This window comes from Hemitrygon akajei, chromosome 9, assembly GCF_048418815.1.
Source record: "Hemitrygon akajei chromosome 9, sHemAka1.3, whole genome shotgun sequence".
Taxonomy (NCBI): domain Eukaryota; kingdom Metazoa; phylum Chordata; class Chondrichthyes; order Myliobatiformes; family Dasyatidae; genus Hemitrygon; species Hemitrygon akajei.
The window spans coordinates 75,353,486-75,371,838 of record NC_133132.1 but is presented as its reverse complement, the minus strand read 5'-3'; the positions used below and the strand labels follow the sequence as shown (position 1 = coordinate 75,371,838).

At 40.7% G+C, this 18,353-nt stretch overlaps 2 protein-coding genes across 2 annotated transcripts in view; both read right to left on the bottom strand.

Moving 5' to 3' along the window:
* Nucleotides 1-1,309: 1,309 nt before the first annotated feature.
* Nucleotides 1,310-11,625, bottom strand: lyrm2 (LYR motif containing 2). The gene is made up of 3 exons (XM_073056383.1): nucleotides 11,523-11,625; nucleotides 3,593-3,733; nucleotides 1,310-2,040 (listed from the first exon to the last, which is right to left on the bottom strand). Exons 1-3 carry the CDS (start codon nucleotides 11,565-11,567, stop codon nucleotides 1,963-1,965), a joined length of 264 nt encoding a protein of 87 aa, XP_072912484.1. The 5' UTR covers nucleotides 11,568-11,625; the 3' UTR covers nucleotides 1,310-1,962.
* A 2,270-nt stretch (nucleotides 11,626-13,895) lies between these two features.
* mdn1 (midasin AAA ATPase 1) overlaps nucleotides 13,896-18,353 on the bottom strand; it is a 156,519-nt gene continuing 152,061 nt past the window's right edge. The window contains exons 101-102 of the mRNA XM_073056375.1: nucleotides 16,767-16,909; nucleotides 13,896-14,473 (exon numbers count right to left, since the gene is read on the bottom strand). Of these exons, the coding sequence (XP_072912476.1) occupies nucleotides 14,288-14,473; nucleotides 16,767-16,909 (329 nt within the window). The 3' untranslated portion in view covers nucleotides 13,896-14,287. The remainder of the gene's footprint in view (nucleotides 14,474-16,766; nucleotides 16,910-18,353) is intronic.

The window sequence follows — 18,353 nt, the reverse complement described above, 5'->3', positions numbered from 1 at the left end:
GGGATGAAGCAAAGAGCTAGAAAGTTGATTGGTGAAAGAGACAGAAGGCCATGGAAGAAGGAAGAAAGAAGAAAGGGGGGAAGGAGCACCAGAGGAAGGCGATGGGCGGGCAAGGAGATAACATGAGAGAGGGAAAGGGGAGTCACAGGTGAAGTGTCGCCTCACTTAGAAGGACTGTTTGGGGCCCTGAATGGTAGTGAGGGTGGAGGTGCAGGGGCAGTAGAAGCACTTCTTCCGCTTGCAAGGATAGGTGCCAGAAGGGAGATCAATGGCGAGGGGCGAATGGATACAGGAGTCGCATAGGGAGCAATCCCCACAGAAAGTGAGGGGGAGGAAAAGATGTGTTTGGTGGTGGGATCCAGTTGGAGATGCAAAAGTTTTGGAGAATTACATGCTGGACACAGAGGCTGGTGGGGTGGTAGGTGAGGACAATGTAGCGGATGTTAGTGAAATGGAAGAGATGCGGTTGAGGGCAGTATTGATGGTGGAAGAAAGGAAGCCCCTTTCTTTGAAAAAGGAAGATATCTCCCTCAATGGTGCCAACTTGGGTACTGTTCTTGATGAAATCTAGTATTAATAGCGGATCTGGAGTAAAGATTGTCGGTCACAGAATCAGGAAGGGGGCCCCACAGGATAGGCCTCAACTTGAGTGTGTGAATGGAATTGGAATACTACAAGAGCAGGAACAAAGCAGAGCAGATAAGCTAAATTAGGCATCAGTACAGCTCTTGTGGCAAGCTTCACTAAAATTCTCATCATCCCCTTCTAATAACTAGAGTATGTGATCTCACAACTTATCTAAGTAGCCTCTAGTCCATAGATATTGAATAAGCATAAATCTGTGATCCACTTTCCAACTTCCCTTTAATTATCTGAAAGCGATCTTTGGAATTTAGGAATTAAGACTATAAGGAAGCTACTTCTAAAGGCCAAAATAACCCAAGTACCCCCAATGTAAATCTGCACCATCTCTTAAATAAGTTAAAACAGGAGCCACAAACTAGTGTAAGATAACAATATCCCTCTACTTTGCGTAAGTGGGGAAGATCAAACATTACTGGACCATCATGACATTTGCAAGGTCCTTAACATCTGTGAACCAACTAAACTTCAAAGATGAATTACCCTGAAATCTAAAGTAAGTCCTGAAATTCTTTGCACATACAAGGACCTGACTGTTGTTTATACATTTGTATAATGATTGCACAGTATGAAAACCATAGCTCCCCTTTAGCTGGAAACACAAGACAATTCTGATGCTGGGACTATATAATTACACACATGCTACAGAATGCACAAAAGCCATGGCTGGAGAAATCAAATAATGTATCCATTTAAAATAAAAACACTCGGTACAATAATATTTTCAACTTTGCACCTTTCATGTTGAAGAGACAATAAAAACAGAAACCTGAGGAAGGTTGCACCGGAATAATCCCTTTAGAATCCATGCATTTTACACAGAAGGTATATCTCCAACACATTGTTCTATCTTGCTGCTTGTAAATACTACCTAGCACGACAGCCCAGATTTGTGCAATCATTTACTAGTGTTAATTTTCCCTTCAGTCCAAAGACCAATGTGTTAATACACAGCCCTCTGAATAATTTAGTAAAATTTCCTTCCTAATAAATATCCGTAGATGGCTGTGATCAAAAGCTTGTTGAACAACATCCATTTTCAACGCAAACGGAGTGAAACATCCAAAAATTAGTCTTGCATAGTTTCTTCACATATTTGTCTCAAAGTCTTGCAAACTATGAATTCTAGATATGTTCCAGAGAGTATAAAATTCCACACCCAACAGAATGATCACAAGCCATTTGAAATGGTTGTCTTGCAGAAGACTGCCAGCTTGTGAAAGCATTTCATTAGGGACAGAAGCGCATGTTCCAAACCAGCCTGAAGATAATGACGAGTAATGTAAAATTTCATTTTAAGTCATCTTAAAGTTCTTTCTTTCATTTTGCTAATCGAAGCATTTTCTCCAGCTCCTGCAGTTGTAGATTTCCATGGGTCAGCATCATCCGTATTGTATCCTTAATGATGAAAAACCAAACAACATTTAGTACATGAATTGACAAGAATTAAATAAATGTCATCCTTTACAGGTATCACCTAAGCAGATTTTAGAAAAAGTCATCCATTCAGAAGAAACTCACATTTATCTGCAGTATACAGTCACGCAAAATGTCTTACAGCTCCAGAGATCAGGGTTCAATCTTGATCTTTGGTGCTGACTGCAGAATTTGCAAATTCACTTACAGGGAAAATCAGTGGAAGAATGAGATTGACCCTGTTTGCCAGCAGAAACTTGATCAGCAAAATGGCCTCCTTAGATGTAAGAAAATAGTTCAATTATCATTCACAATGGTGGCACCGCAGCTCCCCTGCCACCTGTCTCATCAATGAACCAGTGACTTGCAGTATTCTGCATTACCAACAGCCAACAGGCTCTTGTGACAAAACCACTCACACCATCACGCACCTACTTGACACAACATTACACAGCAATAACACCATATAACCAGTGAATTCCTTTCCAAGTGTTATCAGTTAGGCAGACAAAAAAACAGTTCTAATTGTTTTTTAAAAAAAAACCCATACAAGTATATTTTGGTGTTAATGAGGGATAAATATTCATCTGGGCATTCTTTAATATCTGCTTGAAGGAAACCACATCTTAATGTTCCAACTAGAGGATGGCACCTCTGTCATTTTAGTAAACCCACAGTACTGAACTTGAGTGTCAGTCTACCTTATTTGCCTAATTAACAACTGAACCCAAAACACTCAGAATTACAGACACGTTGCCAAGGTAACAAACTACCTGAATACATGCTCTAGAAGAATCAAAAGGGTGATTTTAAATTTTAGCAATAAAGTTCAAATTATGGCCACATGGAAGTCTGAAGGGTCTGGATTTTGTCTGAACTATGAGGGGTTGCAGATGTGTACAGGGAGGAAATAAACAATAAAAAGCTTAAAAGGATAATAAAGATCAATCACAGTATGCATTTAACTAAATATAAATCTCCATCAAACTACGGCAGAGGTAATTTACAAAGAATAAGCTAGTTAACTTAATTACTTGGCCACAGGTCAGACATAGCATGAGGTCCATGAAAGTTTAATGCATTTTGCAGTATGATTGACCAGCATTATGTGCCAGGTTACCTCAAGAAGGAAAGTTTTTATTTCTTTTTCGTAATCAAGTTTCTTACCGTTACACATTAAATGAGACTTGCATATATTTATAACATTTCCATTTTATAAATAAACATAAAACTTTAAAAATCATGTCTTCTAAGTACATTTTGAAAACTGATTGATAAAATATTTTTGAAATAATTTCTCGCCCTAAACAGAGAACCACAAATAACTAAAACATTACACTTCAGTACTATAAACCTAGGCTTACAAATAGTTCGTGGTTCAGTGCCCTTTGACTTCCAGATTACAGCTACTGTCGACTCTTGTGTCCTCATGTTTGATGTATAGTCTTATTTAATATAAATGTCTCTGTTATTCTGACTTCAGCAATTGTATCTTAGATTCTAGACTCAAAAAATAAGGAAGGATAAGACTTACTTGATCTGTAGCATTTTTGTTCTGTTTGAATTCTTCTCTAGCCCAGTTTTTAAGGTAATGCTTATCTCCTTCATCTGGAATTTGATTAATGACTTTTAAAATCTTCCTGTATAAATCCAGGACATTTTTACGGTGCATGAACTGGAAAACAAATAATTTGCAGAAGGCATCAAGGTCTGCATATAGAACCAAAACAAAACCGCAAGCACATATTTCATCTTGTTTGCTAAGGTAGGATTATTGAAGAGCTGTTCCCTTCTTGATTCTGTGGTTCACTCTTCCATCTCCAACATCTACCATTCCATGAAACTCTGGAATGGCAACACCTTTCCTTATACCTCTTACTTTCCAGGCAAAGCAGCAAGTTACTTCCACCCGTTCAAGATGTGGCAATATGTACTGCATGGTGACCTCTACAAAGTCAAAATGAATTTGGATGAGGTGACAGCTTGACAGAATGCAATTTCCCTTCAGTCACAAAGATCCATTTCAGCTGTTTGACACATGAATTCTCAATCCCACTTTGATCTCACACTATTCCAATGGACCCAAAATTAGCTCAGAGTAGCATCTCACCTTCTGACTAGACCCATTACAACCTTCAAAACATAATACAAACTCCAAAAATTTCAGATAATCAGCTTTAGTTTGCAAAATTAGCTAGTTCTATTATAAAAGGTTTTTAACAAGCAAGAAACAGAAACAACAAAACTGTTTCTCTCTACATTTGCTACCTGACCTGCTGAGTAGTTTCATTTATCGTTTGTTTTACAACTTCAGCAATTTCTCCAGTTGTTAGCTCCATTCTAGCACTTTGTTTCTTCTTGTTCGTCTCCTATTTACCTTTCTTCCAGGCACATTATTTGGAATCGACAAGCTTCCACGACCCTCTCCTTGCCAACACTACCATTATCTCTTACTCAGTCTTTGTTTTCCCCATCACTGACGTCCTCTTTGTTGTCTTCATCTCCCCTAGTTCTCCGCAAATAAAATATATAACTTTTCTCAATACTAGTGCAAGGCTGTTTATCTATAATCATATATAACTATATAACAATTACAGCACGGAAACAGGCCACCTCGGCCTTTCTAGTCTGTGCCGAACGCTTACTCTCACCTAGTCCCACTGACCTGCACGTAGCCCATAACCCTCCATTCCTTTCCTGTCCATATACCTATCCAATTTTACTTTAAATGACAATACCGAACCTGCCTCTACCACTCCTACTGGAAGCCCGTTCCACACAGCTACCACTCTCTGAGTAAAGAAATTCCCCCTTGTGTTACCCTTAAACTTTTGCCCCCTAACTCTCAACTCATGTCCTCTTGTTTGAATCTCCCCTACTCTCAATGGAAAAAGCCTATCCATGTCAACTCTATCTACCCCCCTCATAATTTTAAATACCTCTATCAAGTCCCCCCTCAACCTTCTACGCTCCAAAGAATAAAGACCTAACTTGTTCAATCTTTCCCTGTAACTTAGGTGCTGAAACCCAGGTAACATTCTAGTAAATTTTCTCTGTACTCTCTCTATTTTGTTGACATCTTTCCTATAATTCGGTGACCAAAACTGTACACAATACTCCAAATTCGGCCTTACCAATGTCTTGTACAATTTTAACATTACATCCCAACTCCTATACTCAATGCTCTGATTTATAAAGGCCAACATACCAAAAGCTTTCTTCACCACCCTATCCACATGAGATTCCACCTTCAGGGAGCTATGCACTATTATTCCTAGATCACTCTGTTCTACTGCATTTTTCAATGCCCTACCATTTACCATGTATGTCCTATTTGGATTATTCCTACCAAAATGTAGCACCTCACACTTATCAGCATTAAACTCCATCTGCCATCATTCAGCCCACTCTTCTAACTGGCCTAAATCTATCTGCAAACTTTGAAAACCTACTTCATTATCCACAACGCCCTACCTTAGTATCATCAGCATACTTACTAATCCAATTTACCACCCCATCATCCAGATCATTAATGTATATGACAAACAACATTGGACCCAGTACAGATCCCTGAGGCACACCACTAGTCACTGGCCTCCAACCTGACAAACAGTTATCCACCACTACTCTCTGGCATCTCCCATCCAGCCACTGTTGAATCCATTTTACTACTTCAATATTAATACCTAATGATTGAACCTTCTTAACTAACCTTCCGTGCAGAACCTTGTCAAAGGCCTTACTGAAGTCCATATAGACAACATCCACTGCTTTACCCTCGTCAACTTTCCTCGTAACATCTTCAAAAAATTCAATAAGATTTCTCAAACATGACCTTCCACGCACAATTCCATGTTGACTGTTTCTAATCAGACCCTGTCTATCCAGATAATTATATATACCATCTCTAAGAATACTTTCCATTAATTTACCCACCACTGACATCAAACTGACAGGCCTATAATTGCTAGGTTTACTCTTAGAACCCTTTTTAAACAATGGAACCACATGAGCAATGCGCCAATCCTCCGGCACCATCCCCATTTCTAATGACATTTGAAATATTTCTGTCAGAGCCCCTGCTATTTCTACACTAACCTCTCTCAAGGTCCTAGGGAATATCCTGCCAGGACCCGGAGATTTATCCACTTTTATATTCCTTAAAAGCGCCAGTACTTCCTCCTATTTAATCGTTATAGTTTCCATAACTTCCCTACTTGTTTCCCTTACCTTACACAATTCAATATCCTTCTTCTTAGTGAATACAGAAGAAAAGAAATTATTCAAAATCTCCCCCATCTCTTTCGGCTCTACACATTGCTGTTCATTCTGATTCTCTAAGGGACCAATTTTATCCCTCACGATCTTTTTGCTATTAATATAACTGTAGAAATCCTTCGGATTTATTTTCACCTTACTTGCCAAAAGCAACCTCGTATCTTCTTTTAGCTTTTCTAATTTATTTAAGATACTTCTTACATACTTTATATTCCTCGAGCACCTCATTTACTCCATGCTGCCTATATTTATTGTAGATATCTCTCTTTTACCTAACCAAATTTCCAATATCCCTTGAAAACCATGGCTCTCTCAAACTTTTAACCTTTCCTTTCAACCTAACAGGAACATAAAGATTCTGTACCTTCAAAATTTCACCTTTAAATGACCTCCATTTCTCTATTTCATCCTTCTCACAAAACAAATCGTCCCAAGCACTCCTAAATCCTTTCGCATCTCCTCAAAGTTAGCCTTTCTCCAATCAAAAATCTCAACCCTGGGTCCAGTCCTATCCTTCTCCATAATTAGACTGAAACTAATGGCATTGTGATCACTGGACCCTAAGTGCTCCCCAACACATACCTCCGTCACCTGACCTATTTCATTCCCTAACAGAAGATCCAACATTGCCCCTTCTCTAGTTGGTACCTCTATGTATTGCTGCAAAAAACTATCCTGCACACATTTTACAAACTCCAAACCATCCATCCCTTTTACAGTATGGGCTTCCCAGTCTATGTGTGGAAAATTAAAATCTCCCACAATCACAACCCTGTGCTTACTACAAATATCTGCTATCTCCTTGCAAATTTGCTCCTCCAATTCTCGCTCCCCATTAGGTGGTCTATAATACACCCCTATAAGTGTTACTACACCTTTCCCATTCCTCAATTCCACCCAAATAGCCTCCCTAATCTAAAAGATAACTATTTCTCTTAGCATGTTCACTGCCTGATCTGTTGAGTATTTCCACCATTCTGTTCTTCCACCTCCAATCACTTCTTCAGTCCACACCAAGAACACATTGCAAATGACATCCAGAATAAAAACTCCCCTTACTCCAGCAAAATATGAAATCAATCTGGGAAAGAAACTGATCAAGTATGCTCTGCCATTTCATCATGGCTGATCCATTTGCCCTCTCAAGCCCATTCTCCTGCCTTCTCCCTGTAACCTTTCAGACCCTAACAACCTCCAACATAAATACACCAAATGACCAGGCCTCCACAGCTACCTGTGGCAACGAATTCTACAGATTTACCACCTCTGGCTAAAGACATTTCTCCTCATCTCCATTCTAAATAGATATCCCCTTATTCTGAGGTTGTACCTTCCTGTCCTAGACTCTCCCATTAAATGAAACATCCTCTCCACATACACACTACATCTTTCAACATTCGATAGGTTTCAATGAGATCCTCCCTCATTCTTCTAAATTTCAGCAAGTGTACAGGCCCAGAGCTATCAAACGCTCCTCATACTATTTCATTTGCAGAATCATTCTTATGAATCCCCTCTGAAACCTCTCCAATGTCAGCACTTCCTTTTTGAAACCCAAAGGTTCAAACATTCATTAATTATCAAAGTATGCAACTCTGAAATTCTTCTTCTCCAGATAGCCACAAAACCAAGAAAGAAGCACAATCATCAACTTGCAAATTCCTCCTTCCGCACAAAAAACAAAAATGGAACAGGCACATCGACCCCCAATCCCACTCCCCTGCACACAATAAAACAAGATAGGGCGAAAAACACAGAATATAAAAAACCCAAGTCCATATCAAACCAAATTTAATTATCTTTCAGACCATACACGGATACAGTCGAACGAGAGCATTCCTCCTGAGCCCAACATCCAGCAGCATCTTGCAATCACAAGAGAAACATCCAAAACAGTCACCCATGGTTACACAGCATGCTGCTTCTGTGTACCTACTCTGATGCTTTCGAGTAGCAGACAGCAACGTGCAGCAGAAAACCTGGGTAATACTCTCCCGGCACAGTGGCAGGTAGCAGAGCGATCCCCCAGTGATCACAATGGAGACTTCACTCTCCATTACCACAGCAATCCCACCAGCAATCAAAAGGCATGCAGCTGGTACTCACCTTCCGCAATCACCTCGATGTTTCAGTTTCCCTTGTTGATTTACTTGGCAAACAATGGAAACTTAAATCGGAAAATGGAGTTGAACATCAACTTGTGCCTGCAGCCATCTCGCCATGAGGTTCACGCTCACTGCCTCTGCCTCCTGGAGACTGCAGAGCGCTGAACAATCTCCAAACTGCAAATCACTCTAAAGTCCCTTGCACCTTGGATTTTTCAATAGTCTACACTTTCATTTCTTCTCCTGATGACCACACACTTCCCAACACGCTATTCCATCTGCCACTTGTCCTAATCTGTCCGAGTCTTCCTGCAGCCTCCCTGCTTCCTCAACACCATCTGCCCTTCCACCTATCATCCGCAAACGTGGCCACAAAGCCATTAATTCTGTAATCCAAATCATTGGCATACTTTGTGAAAAGAAGCTGTACAACACCAACCCTGTGGAACACCACTAGTCTCTAGCAGCCAATGAGAAAAGGCTCCAATACTCCCACTCTTTGCCTCCAGTCAATCAGCCCAATCCTCTAACCATGCTAGCAGCTTTCATTTGTGGCACCTTGTCAAAGGCCTTCTGAAAATCCAAGTACACATCAACTCATTTTCCTCTGTCTATCCTGCTTTTATTTCCTCAGAGTTCCAATAAATTTGACAATCAAGATTGTCCCATGCTAATTACAGCCTATTTTAACATGTGCTTGCAAGTACCCTGAGAAACACAAAAAACCTACAGCACAATACAGGCCCTTCGGCCCACAAAGCTGTGCTAAACATGTCCTTACCTTACCTTAGAAATTACCTAGGGTTACCCATGGCCCTCTATTTTTCTAAGCTCCATGTACCTATCCAAAAATCTCTTCAAAGACCCTATCGTATCCGCCTCCACCACCTTTGCCGGCAGCCCATTCCACACGCTCACTACTCTCTGAGTAAAAAACTTACCCCTGACATCTCCTCTGTACCTACTCCCCAGCACCTTAAAACTATTCCCTCTTGTGGCAACCATTTCAGCCCTGGGAAAAAGCCTCTGACTATCCACACGATCAATGCCTCTCATCATCTTATACACCTCTATCAGGTCACCTCTCATCCTCCATCACTCCAAGGAGAAAAGGCCGAGTTCACTCAACCTGCTTTCATAAGGCATGCTCCCCAATCCAGGCAACACTCTTGTAAATTTCCTCTGCACCCTTTCTATGGTTTTCACATCCTTCCTGTAGTGAGGCAATCAGAACTGAGCACAGTACTCCCAGTGGGGTCTGACCAGGGTCCTATATAGCTGCAACATTACCTCTCGGTTCCTAATCTCAATCCCACCATTGATGAAGGCCAATGCACCATATGCCTTCTTAACCACAGAGTCAACCTACGTAGCAGCTTTGAGTGTCCTATGGAGTTGGACCCCAAGATCCCTCTGATCCTTCACACTGCCAAGAGTCTTACCATTAATGCTATATTCTGCCATCATATTTGACCTCCAAAATGAACTACTTCACACTTATCTGGGTTGAACTCCATCTGCCACTTCTCAGTCCAGTTTTGCATCCTATGAATGTCCTGCTGTAAACTCTGACAGTCCTCCACACTATCCAAAACACGTCCAACCTTTGTGTGATCAGCAACTTTACTAACCCATCCCTCCACTTCCTCTTCTAGGTCATTTATAAAAATCACAAACAGTAGGGGTCCCAGAACAGATCCCTGAGGCACACCACTGGTCACCAACCTCCATGCAGCATATGACCCGTTTACAACCACTCTTTGCCTTCTGTGGGCAAGCCAGTTCTGAATCCACAAAGCAATGTCCCCTTGGATCCCATGTCTCCTTACTTTCTCAATAAGCCTTGCATGGGGTACCTTATCAAATGCCTTGCTGAAATCCATATACACAACATCTACTGCTCTTCTTTCATCAATGTGTTTAGTCACATCCTCAAAAAATTCAATCAGGCTTGTAAGGCCTTTGACAAAGCTATGCTGACTATTCCTAATCATATTATCCCTCTCTCAATATTCATAAGTCCTGCTTCTCAGGATCTTCTCCATCAACTTAGCAACCACTGAAGTAAGACTCACTGGTCTATAATTTCCTGGGCTATCTCTACTCCCTTTCTTGAATAAGGGAACAACATCTGCAACCCTCCAATTCTCTGGAACCTGTCCCGTCCCCATTGATGATGCAAAGATCATTGCCAGAGGCTCAGCAATTTCCTCCCTTGCCTCCCACAGTAGCCTGGGGTACATCTCGTCCGGTCCCAATGACTTACTCAACTCGATGCTTTCCAAAAGCTCCAATACATCCTCTCTCTTAATATCTACATGCTCAAGCTTTTCAGTCCACTGCAAGTCAGCCCTACAATTGCCAAAATCCTTTTCCGTAGTGAATACTGAAGCAAAGTATTCAATAAGTACCTCTGCTATCTCCTCTGGTTCCATACTCACTTTTCCACTGTTACAGCTGATTGGTCCTATTCTCTCACATCTCAATATACTGGCTACTGTTTAAAGGCCTGTATATTACCCCCATCTGGGTCTTCTTACCCTTACAGTTTCTTAACTTTACCCACAAGGAATCCACACTTTCCAATCCTGGCAGCTCTTTCTAAGGATTTGATGTCACCAACAGAACCACTCCACCCCCTCTGCCTACTTGCCTGCGCTTTCAATACAAGGTGTATTCTTGATGTTAAACTCCCAACTATGATCTTCCCTTCAGCCACAACTCAGTGATGCCCACAACATCACACCTACCAATCTCCAACTGCGCTGTGTGCATTGAAATATAACACCTTCGGTCCTGTATTCTTAACCCTTTTCGGTTTTGTCCCATGTAACACTGCAACTCATCCCACTGACTGGATCAGTCACCAACAGTAGGCGAGCGATTAAAAAACTGATGCGAGGGGTTAAGATACAAAGAAAAGGGAGACATTTTCCTGGTTTAACATTGTACCAGGATACCCATCGTCTCAAATTAACGAGTACATATGAGAAAAACGTGCAAACGGCCAATTCTCAACAACAACCCGCAAGTCAGCGAGCGACAGCCCATAACGGAGCCAGGAAGCAGGGGTTCGCTTACCTCTTTAAAGCTGAGCACGCCGACCGGGAGACGACCCGCCGCCATCCTGGCACACAACGTCGCACGATGAAGCCGTCACACACAACGTCACCAGACTCCGCCCCCAGTGACGGCGCTGGCTAAATGCAGTTTGCCAGTCGGCAGAGGGCGGGGTGCTGAGACTCACCTTCCGTGTCCAGCTATACCAGATAAACAGCCGATCTTGTCTGACGGAAGGTCTGCGTCAGCAAATTGAAGTAAAATTGCAGAACACTCACCAAGCCAGGCGGTACCTGTCAGCTTCGAACACAGAGCAGAAAGCAGCTACGATGCTAAGGCAACTGAGAAAAGGAAAAGACATGAGGGATAGCTGTGACGGGCTTGCTCCGTAGAACTGTAGGGTATCATCCGGTCGAGTGGACAGAGAAAGTTGTGCAGAAGATATGAAGAGTGTAGAGGGATATAAATAAGTGTCAAGAGTCTGGCAGGGGGAGTACAACGCAGATGCAAGGTCATCCACTTTGGAAGGAAAAATGAAAGAGCAGATTATTATTTAAATGGTAAAAAATTGCAGCATCCTGCTGTGCGGAGGGACTTGGGAGTGTTTGTGCATGAATCACAGAAGGTTGGTTTGTAGGTGCAGCAGGCTATCAAAAAGACAGAATGCTGGCCTTCATTGCTAGAGGGACTGAATTTAAGAGCAGGGAGGTGATGCTGCACCTGGTGTACTGTGTGCAGTTCTGGTCTTCTTACTTGAAGGAGAATATACTGGCTTTGGAGGAAGTGCAGAGGACGTTCACCAGGTTGATTCCAGAGATGACTGTATTGGACTGTGAGGAGAGATTTGAGTCGCTTGGGTCTGTACTCACTGGAATTCAGGAGGAGAGGAGATTTTATGGAAACATAGAAAATTATGAGTGGGATAGATAAGATAGAGGCAGGCAAGTTGTTTCCACTGGTAGGCAAGACAATACTAGGGGGCATAGCCTCAGGATTTGGGGAAGTAGATTTATGACAGTTGAGGAGCAACTGGTTTTCCCAGAGTGGTGAATCTGTGGACTTCTCTGCCCAATGCAGCAGTGGAGGCTACCTCAGTAAATATATTTAAGACAAGGTTGGATAGATTTTTGCATAGTAGGGGAATTTAGGGTTATGGGGAAAATACAAGTAGGTTGAGATGAGTCCATCGTCAGATCAGCCATGATATTATTGAATGGCGGAGCAGGCTCGAGGGGCCAGATGGACTACTACTGCTCCTAGTTCTTATGAATTAAAGCAATGAAGTAAGTGCAGAGAGTGAGAACGCAAAGGAATGTTTTAAGTTGCAAATTGAAGAGCATCAACAGCAGGTCAGGTTCTGTTAATGGAGAGAGAATAACTGAGCTTAGATTCATGCCCTGGTCAGTTCAGGTAACTGCACACCAGAAGTAGAAATGAGCCTGAAGGTTGCAAATGGAGATAGAAAAGCTCAGTATTTCAAGTATTTTCTTCTGTATGATTTACAGAAAGTGCTATTTTGTATTTTTTTTCCTGTCTCTAACCCTTATTCATCTTCCTTCTTTGCTCCCTTCTCCCCACCTCTTACTGTGAATTTAAGCAAATTATCCACTTTCTGAGAAGTCCACACAATGGATGCCACATTCAGAGGACACTAAGCCAAAACCTTGTTGTCAAGAGACTGGACAGGGCTATAGTTGATGTTTACCCTAGCTGGGGAACATAGAAACAAGACAGTCTCAAAAGGGTTGACCACTCTTCTTAACTCACTGCTTCATTCCAATCTTTGGAACTGTCAGTCTGAGTTGCTGAGTATTTCAAGACAACCTGGCAAATTTTCAGATATTAGCGGAATGTAAGCTTAGTGCAACGCTCTTCCTGAATTGAAGGAGACAAAAAAAGTCTCTATTTTTGTACTTGTAAGTGGAGAAGTGGGATGCCAGGATTGATATTTAGTCATGAAATATGGAGGTACATGAGGGCCTTATGGTGCTGCAAGTAGAGAGAGCAGGTGCGTGGAAAGTGGAACAGGAAATGTCAAGGGACAATAATACCCATTTTCAGTATTGGTAGCATCTTTCTTTTGTATAATAATCAAAACAAATTCCACAGAAGACTTAATAGGGATGGTTGGAACTAGTCTTTTTCCAAATTACAAATAAACAAATTACCATATTAAATGTACAGTGCCCTCATTTGTATATTCCTATATCATCAATCTGTGCTCAGGGCAGAGAGTAGAGTGCCAACTATTCCACAATCACACCCAATAACTTCAGGAGGTGACTGCATATACTTAAGGAATGTCATTGAAAGGTAACTGCACAGATCTGAACTACCTTCACAATATTAAATGGGCAATGTGTTGTGCCATATAATTAACATTAAGCATCAAAGTAGTTTTCAGATATTGCATAACTTTATTGACATAAAAAACATTCAAAGAGTACAATCTTAAGAAAGAAAGCCATCTCCAAATTACGTAATGAAACTCATCTCTGTAGAGTTTCACCTTTGCAACAAGTATCCACACTATGAAAAAAAGTGATATTCAAACCTTGGACAGGTTTTCACATTCAGTACAATAAACTGTGCCTTTGGCACAAACACCACCATGTGGTACCGATCTCAATGTGAATATTAAAAAAATTCACATTATAATATCAGGAATTCTCCGTTATGGGATATATGGTAGAAGGATCTAGAGTAACAGTACAATTTTAGAGATTGTGCATAACTTGAAATCTCAGTAGATTATAACAGGTGACAACTTTCTGCAAAACACTGTATTAATAATCAGCAGCTGTCACCAGTTCAAACCATTGCCTGAGAGCATCACTGAGTGTCTCTGGGAGTGCATTCACATCTCGTAAAATTACATAGAATGGGAACGGAAATTCTTCCATATATGATCTAATTTCTGGCATTTCTCCCGGAGTCTTGAAAATAGGGACCTTGATGTCCAGGATGGAATCCTACAAGTAGACACAAACAATTACAAATTTGTAGAAGATATGCAAAGTTTAGTTTTCTTTAGTGTTCCATTCTAAATAACAACCTCAGTGAGAGCCAGGACAGAAATTTACTTCAGTGCTCACTTCATGTGCAGTATGTAGCAGCCACAAATTTTATTTATTTGTCTGGATCACTCGAACACTTTACAAACCACACTGCCTGCCAGGTGCCCTCCAAGTCACACAAATCCCCTGTTGGAAATATATTACCTGCCTTCATCACTGCTGGCTTTACACCCTGGAACTCTGACAGTGGTACTGTGGGTGCACGTTGATCACAAAGACTGCAGAGGTTCAAGACATCTTCTAAAAGATTAATTAAATACTGGCCACCAACTTCTAGATTCCCAAAAATTACTCCAGAGGATGTCAGTTCATTCGGACACAAAGGAACCAGTATTCTGGCCCATTTTGTCTACCAACATTAGCTGAAGTTTCATGGAAACAGTTAAAAGTTATGAAAAAGAGAAACTACTGTTCAACTGAGTAATAATTTATGTATTTAAATAAAATACAGAACAAATTGGAACACTACCAATACCTCCACAGTACTATAAAACTTATTTGTTCCCAAGGAGGAATTAATCTGCAATGTCCTGTTGGTTGACTGTAAATTAACAAAATCAGTGCAATACACCAATTTACAGATAAAGGACTGCCTTCATACAATGCTTCAGAAAACTGCATCCTCCAAATCTCAATTCTCATTGTAATATTCAAAATGATTAATTTGAAGTAGTGAAATAGTTTCATTTTCACCCAGGCCAACTATCAGTGACAAAAATCATTCCTTTTTTTTTTTAAACACGAACACACACAATTGGTGTTATTTAAAATTGTGAGTTGTGTACAGTTCTGGTCACCAAATTATAGGAAAGATGTCAACAAAATAGAAAGAGTACAGAGGAGATTTACTAGAATGTTACCTGGGTTTCAGCACCTAAGTTACAGAGAAAGGTTGAACAAGTTAGGTCTTTTAACACGCTGGAATTAAGGAGATTGAGAGGGGATCTGATTGAAACATATAAGATTATTAAGGGATTGGACAAGATATAGGCAGGAAATATGTTCCAGATGCTGGGAGAGTCCAGTACCAGAGGGCATGGTTTGAGAATAAGGGGTAGGTCATTTAGGACAGAGTTAAGGAAAAACTTCTTCTCCCAGAGAGTTGTGGGGGTCTGGATTGCACTGTCTCGGAAGGCAGTGGAGGCCAACTCTCTGGATGCTTTCAAGAAGGAGCTAGATAGGTATCTTATGGATAGGGGAATCAAGGTATATGGGGACAAGGCAGGAACCGGGTATTGATAGGAATTGATCAGCCATGATCTCAAAATGGCGGTGCAGGCTCGAAGGGCCGAATGGTCTACTTCTGCACCTATTGTCTATTGTCTATTTATTCTTTGGAGCGTAGAAGGTCGAGGGGGGACTTGATATAAGTATTTAAAATTATGAGGGGGATAGATAGAGTTGACATGGATAGGCTTTTTCTATTGAGAGCAGGGGAGATTCAAATGAGGACATGAGTTGAGAGTTAAGGGGCAAAGGTTTAGGAGTAACACGAGGGGGAACTTCTTTACTCAGAGAGTGGTAGCTGTGTGGAACAAGCTTCCAGTAGAAGTGGTAGAGGCAGGATCGATTTTGTCATAAAAAAAAAATTGGATAGGTACATGGACAGGAAAGGAATGGAGGGTTATGGGCTGAGCACAGGTAGGTGGAACTAGGTGAGAGTAAGCATTCAGCATGGACTAGAAGGCTCAAGATGGCCTGTTTCCGTGCTGTAATTGTTATACGGTTATATGGTTAAAAACTGATCACTCTATGCACAATGTAGTGTTGGGCCATCACGTGCAAGCAGCTGACGCTACTTAGAAACTTTTCGGCAACCACCTCCTGCCCAATTGAGCTGCGTAGTGTCCCAAATAAGCAAAGGGAATCCCAGCTATTTTCTTGATCTTGTTATTGTTCTTTAAGAGTTGTCCCAAATAACTGACTGCCCTGATTAACCAATGGCTTAATAAACCAGAATCCACTGCTTTTAGAAAAAATCTTTATCAAAGTAACAACAGGTTAATGATATTCATTTATTCAGCCTGTCAAACTACAACCTTGGATCTATTTAGATATAAAGTGCTACAATAATGTAAACTCAGAATCTGAAGGAACAACACAAGACCATTCTGCTTCATGCCCCTCTGCTGGTGCATGTTCTCTAACAAAAAATGCCCAACCGTGCTATATTTCGATAACTAATTACCTTAGAATCAGGATTGTCCAGGACAACAAAGATAACAAAAATATTGTTATGTCGAGCAGCTCGAACAGCTGTTGTAACTCGTTCTTTCCCCTCTAAAAACAGCCCTCTTCCATCGGACACAATCAATAGTAATTGAGCAATTTCTAAAATAAAAAGAAAGCATGTGTTAATTGAGTTGCTATAGTTTCATCAGCTAGTTTATACAAAGCAAACAACTAATTTCTTTTTAAATAAATGACACTAGGTAGGAAAAGAACCACTTGGCATTAAATGGTATTTTCAACCATCACAGCAGCTATTTAGATTCATAATAGTTTACAATCAAAGATACAATTTCAAGATACCACTGGTATCCTGCACTCTAAAAGAAATCCCGCATATCCTCCTGCAATCTGTCTTAAATCATAAATTTACATTATGTTCCGAGGGTGATAATTGATATTATTGTTATATTTACAGAGATACAGTGAACCTTTGTTTTATGTGCCATCTACACGAATCATTCCAAACATGGGTACACTGAGGTAGTACAAAGGAAAAAGCAATTACTGAATGTAGAAAATAGTGCTATATTTGTTTAATTCTGGTCACCTCATTATAGGAAGGATGTGGAAGCTATGGAGAGGGTGCAGAGGAGATTTACCAGGATGTTGCCTGGATTGGAGAACAAGTAATATGAAGCAAGGTTAGCAGAGCTGGGACTTTTCTCTTTGGAGCATAGAAGAATGAGAAGGGACTTGATAGAGGTCTACAAGATTATGAGAGGCATAGATAGGGTGGATAGTCAGTACCTGTTTCCCAGGGCACCAATAGCAAACACAAGAGGGCATAGGTACAAAACTAAGGGAGGGAAGTTAAGGGGACACATTAGAGGTAAGTTTTTTTTTTAAAAAAACAGAGGGTTGTGAGTGCCTGGAATGACTTGCCAGGGATGGTGGTGGAGGCTAAAACATTAGGGGTATTTAAGAACCTCTTGGACAGGCACATGGATGAAAGAAAAATGGAGGGTTATGGGGTAGTGTGGGTTTAGTACTTTTTTTTTTAAAAGGATTATATGGGTCAGCACAACATGGAGGGCTGAAGGGCCTGTACTGTGCTGTAGTGCCCAATGCCATTAGGCTTTACAATTCTACCGCCAGGACTTAAGAACTTTTTAAAAGCTATTATTAATGCTTTTTGAGATAGTGATTTAGATGCATATATTTTTTTTACTGAGTTAAGTATTGTATGTAATTAGTTTTGCTACAACAAGTGTATGGGACATTGGAAAAAAGTTGAATTTCCCCATGGGGATGAATAAAGTATCTATCTATCTATCTATCTAGTGTTCTATGGTTCCATTTATAAAGAAAATGCAGTCTAGGTAGACTGGATAATCAACCATGGGATACAAGCTGTCCTACTTCTCAGATGGGTTAGCAAATCAAATTTTCACTGAACTTTTAGCCTTCACAATTTTTAATAAATTTTAATGATATATTATATGTTCAGGAGCCAGTCTTCCATCTACTTTAAAACTTGGACCTCCCCCATTCTAATGATATTATCAATACAGAAGGACAAGTTATGCATTATCTGAGCTATTTT